Source organism: Vombatus ursinus, unplaced genomic scaffold, assembly GCF_900497805.2.
Source record: "Vombatus ursinus unplaced genomic scaffold, bare-nosed wombat genome assembly UNPS02011613.1, whole genome shotgun sequence".
Taxonomy (NCBI): domain Eukaryota; kingdom Metazoa; phylum Chordata; class Mammalia; order Diprotodontia; family Vombatidae; genus Vombatus; species Vombatus ursinus.
The window spans coordinates 378,678-383,575 of record NW_020951391.1 but is presented as its reverse complement, the minus strand read 5'-3'; the positions used below and the strand labels follow the sequence as shown (position 1 = coordinate 383,575).

General features: G+C 43.0%; 1 protein-coding gene across 1 annotated transcript; it reads left to right on the top strand.

The window, feature by feature from the left end:
• Positions 1-2,342: 2,342 nt before the first annotated feature.
• On the top strand, positions 2,343-3,290 carry LOC114039091 (olfactory receptor 11A1-like). Its single transcript, XM_027856719.1, has one exon. It carries the CDS (start codon positions 2,343-2,345, stop codon positions 3,288-3,290), a length of 948 nt encoding a protein of 315 aa, XP_027712520.1.
• The last annotated feature ends 1,608 nt before the right edge of the window (positions 3,291-4,898 follow it).

The following is a 4,898-nucleotide window of genomic DNA, read 5'->3' as shown; positions in this document are numbered from 1 at the left end:
TCTATGACATTGCTCAATCCGGGTTCTCTTCCTGCCTATCTGACCACTCCTAGTCTCCTTTGCAAGATCATCTTCTATCTCCCTTTGCCTTAGTGTAACTGTCCTGGGACCTCTTCTCTTTGCTCCCTACAGTCTCGCCCTTGGTACATTTATCCATCTTCATGGGTTCAATTGTCAGCTCTGTGTGTGTGTGTGTGTGTGTGTGTGTTTGTGTGAATGACTCAGTCAGTCAATAAGTGTTTATTAAGCACCTACTATGTTCCAGGCACTGTGCTAAATTCTGGGGATTAAAAAAATAAATTTAAAAAAGACAAAAGATGGTCCCTGTAGAAGATGGGATTTTAGTTGAGATTTGAAGAGAACTAAGGAAGCCATGAGGTGGAGAAGAGAAGAGAGAGCATTCCAGGCATGGAGGACAGCCAGAGAAAATGCCCAGAGCAGAGAGATGGAGTGTCTTGTTTGTGGAAAAGGAAGGAGGCCATTGTAGTATGTGGAGGAAGGTGTATAAAGTATAAGAAGACTGGAGAGATGGGGTAGAGGGAGCTAGGTTATAAAAGGCTTTGATGTCAAATAGGATTTTGTATTTGATCCTGGTTGTGACAGGGGAGTTTGTTGAGTAGTGGGGGGAGGGCGACATGATCAGACCTGAAGATATGTATATCCAGTCCCAGTCTCCTGAACTCGAGTCCTGCAATACCATCTACCTGGTGAATATCTCCACATTGTTGATACAAAGCAATCTCAAACTCAACATGTCAAAAAAAATTTGGGGCAGCTAGGTGGCACAGTGGATAGAGCACTGGCCCTGAAGTCAGGAGGACCCAAGTTCAAATCCGGCCTCAAACCAAACACTTGACTCTTACTAGCTATGTGACCCTGGGCAAGTCACTTAACCCCAACTGCTTTAAAAAAAAAAACAGACAAAAAAAATTTCATTATAGTCACCATTAAATCCACCTTCCCTCCAAACATACCATTTTCCTTCTAGTCATCCTCTTTTGTAACCTCAGAGACCTGGTTAGCTTCTGCTAATCTACAGCTTAGCACAGTGCCTGGCACACAGCAGGCACTTAATAAATGTTCGATGACTATTCTGCTTTTCCTTTAACTCTCAGATCCAATCAGTTGCCAGGTCCTGTTTAGTCTGCTTGCACATCTGTCACATCAGTCCTTTGGGCTTCACTCCAAGTTATCTCTTGTGTGGGCCCTCATTACCCTGCACTTAGACAATTTCAGTTGACTCCTAATTGGTCTTCCTACTTCCAGTCTTTCCCCTCTTCAGTCCACAAAAGTGTCAAGAAATTTTCACAAGGCACAGAGGGAAGTCATTATATCAGTCCTAAGTTCAGAAATCTTGAGTGTTTCTGTATTGCTGCTAGGATAAAAGATAACCTAGTATTTAAGACCTTATGTAGTCTGCCCCCTGACTCTTTTCATACCATTATTCTTCACACACTATGTCCCAGAAAATTGAATTGGTTGCCTAACCTTGACATTGCATCTCCCATCACCACCATGCATTCTCAAGAGCAATCTCTGTGCCTGGATTATATGCCCTCTTACCTCCCACTTTGCAGAATCCTTCCAAAGGTTCCTCTCAAGTTCTGTCTCTCCTGTGAACCCTTCCTGATCCCATTAGTTGTTAAATTACCTTCTGTTTACTTATCTGGGTTCATGTTGTGTTCCATTGATAGAGGGCAGGGAATTTCTTTTTTTATTATTGTATCCCCATTGCCTCACTCAAAGTATGTGTTTAATAAATGTCTGTTGAATTGAATTTCTATGTTAAACCTTGAAAAGAAAAGCAATAAATGAATGATCTAAAAATGGGAGGTCTAAAAATAGCACTTTCCTTGCTTCAGTCTGAGGGCTCTATGTATATAGCACAGTGCCCTATACATAGATGGAAGGGAATAAGTATTTATTAAGTATCAACTATGTGTCAAGCCCTGTGATAAGCACTTTACCATTATAATCTCATTTTAGCCTCATAACAACCCTGGAAGTCAGGTACTATTATTATGCCCATTTGACAGTTGAGAAAACTGAGGCAGATAAAGGGCAAGTGACTTGCCCAGGGTCACACATCTTGTAAATATCTGAGGCTGGATTTGAACTCCGGTCTTTCTGACTCCAGGCCCAGCCCTCTATCCACTGCATCACCTAGCTGCCTCTTCACACACTCATCTGTGTGCTCACTTGTTGAGTGAGATAAGCAATTTGTCAATCTATACTAAGATCTCAGTGAATTTAAAACCAAAGAGTCCTTTGAAGACTCTTTGGCTCAGTGTCATTGCCAAGTTTACATTTCATCGTTGTGATCCTCTGTAGATGAGTCAGATATGGTCCATCCTCCCTGGGAGAATCAAACAGCCACTGTGGAATTTGTGCTCCTGGGATTCTCAACTGTTTGGCAGCTGAATCTCGCCCTGTTCACCACCTTTTTAGCTGCATACATCTTCACTGTCACTGGGAACACACTCATTGTCCTCCTTGTTGTGCTCGACCATCATCTTCACACCCCCATGTACTTTTTCCTGGTAAACCTTTCCTTCCTGGAGATCGGGTATACCTCGAACATTGTCCCGAAGATGTTGGCAAGCCTCTCTGCTGGGCAGAACACCATATCGGTGGCCAGCTGCCTCACACAGTTTTATTTCTTTGGATCCCTGGCAGCCACAGAGTGTCTTTTGCTGGCAGCAATGTCCTACGACCGCTACGTAGCAATCTGCCGGCCTCTTCACTATACCATCCTCATGAATGGCCAGGTGTGCATTGTTCTGGCTGCCAGCTCCTGGGTCAGCTGCTTCCTCCTCACAGCATTAACCATCATACTCCTGTCCAGGCTGACCTTCTGTGGACCCAATGAAATCGATCATTTCTTTTGTGACTTTACTCCCCATGTCCAACTCTCTTGCACAGACACCTCACTGATGGAAACCACTGCCTTTGCCACCTCTTCTGCTGTGACGCTGGTCCCTTTTCTCCTAATCACAGCTTCCTACTCCTGCATCCTCACTATCCTGAGAATCCCCTCCAATGCTGGCCGTCGCAAGGCCTTCTCCACCTGCTCCTCACACTTCACTGTGGTCACCATGTTCTATGGGACACTAATCGCCACATATCTTGCACCCTCGGCCCACCCATCCCAGTTTCTCCGAAAAGTGTTTTCTCTGTTGTACACCATCCTGACACCCATGTTCAATCCCAGCATCTATAGCCTAAGGAACAGAGACATCCATGAGGCCCTGAAGAGATATTTGAGCAGAAAGACAGTTCTTCTCCAATGATGCTGGGGAAACAGAAGTGTTTGTCTGGAGACAGTATCCCGTGAAGAGCCAGGGTCATCACACAAACAAAGCAACCACCAAAGTAGACTAAATAGATATGTGTGTATATAAAGATGTGCACTTACATATAAAAAGCTCAAATATTCTGTTATTCGGGAAATAGGTAAAGTAAGGTGGCCAGGCACTTTAGATGCACTGAAGACAATCCTGGGTTTTCATAACCTGTACCAGGTAAAAGAGTGTCTAAGGAAGCTCCTCTCTAGATTTTCCTATTTCTTGGTAAATGACCACACATCTAAGTTATATTGGCAAAAGAGACACAATCAAGTGCTTAATAATCTATCACATCTGGAAGTCCAGGCATCTTTCCTGCAGCCACGTCAAGCAAAGAGAAAGCACCTTTAGTCCTTTGGCATCTGAGGGCAACTGATCATGGAAAATACAAAGTCAGAAAACAAAGGTGGCCAAAGGGACCCCTGAGGCACTCTTGAGGAGTGTCTCTCCTCACTGGTCACTATAGCTATAAAGGGAAGAGGGGAGATGAGTCAGCTCCTCTCCTCTGTCTCTTCTTACCTGTCCCCAGTCCTTCTTCCCTTTCCTGTAGTAGCTAGCCACTAAAGTTAGTGGGAAGTCAGGTAGGGAGAAAGTTGTATCAATAACTAGTATATATGGTATATTTGGTAAGTAGTGTATACACACACACACACACACACACACACACACACACAGAGTATGTTCTTCTCTATGCAAATCCACAGTGTAAGACTACACCCAGACAAGAAAATCTGAGTGCTGCGTTCCCCAAGCACCAGTGCATCTACAGATTAGGAATTGTTCACCCTTGGAGTGGATCATCTTTGATGTGATATCATATAACTCCAGTCCAATATTTAGCTCCCCTCTCTAACACTTGCAACAGTGAAGGTCATACAGCCTGTTTGAAGATGGCCACTTCCAGGGAATTCTCTACCTCCCAATTCAGTCCACTCCATATTTGGACATCTCTAATTGTTAGGAAGGCTTGAGGCAGCCAGAAGGTACAATGGATAAGCACCAGCCTGAAGATTCATCTTCCTGAGTTTAAATCTGGCCTCAGACACTTACTAGCTATGTGAGCCTGGGCAAGTCATTTAACCCTTCTTGCCTCAGTCTCCTCATCTGTAAAATAAGCTGAAAAATGAAATGGCAAACCACTCTGGTTTCTTTGCCAAGGAACTTTTGTGACCCCAAATGGGGTCACAAAGAGTTGGACATAAATGAACAACCACCTTCCCTATGAGCCCAAATCTACTTATATATTATTATATTATATATGTTTTATATATATGTATATGTATATATTATATAGCTCTGCCCACTTCCCTACATCCTGAGGGAGAACACCATCAAAATAATACTAAGATTTTCTTTTTTCACTAAAAGCCTCACCTGTTTTACTTTTTTCAATAGTAATGATGAAAATAGTTCATGGCATTTGTAAAACTGAACCTCAGTTTTATGTTTACCTAAGGCAAAGATTGTTGTCCTTTTAATTTCTTATGACAATTATAATAGTTAACATTTACATAGTGCTTTAAGGTGTGCAAAGTGCTCTGTGTGCGTATACAG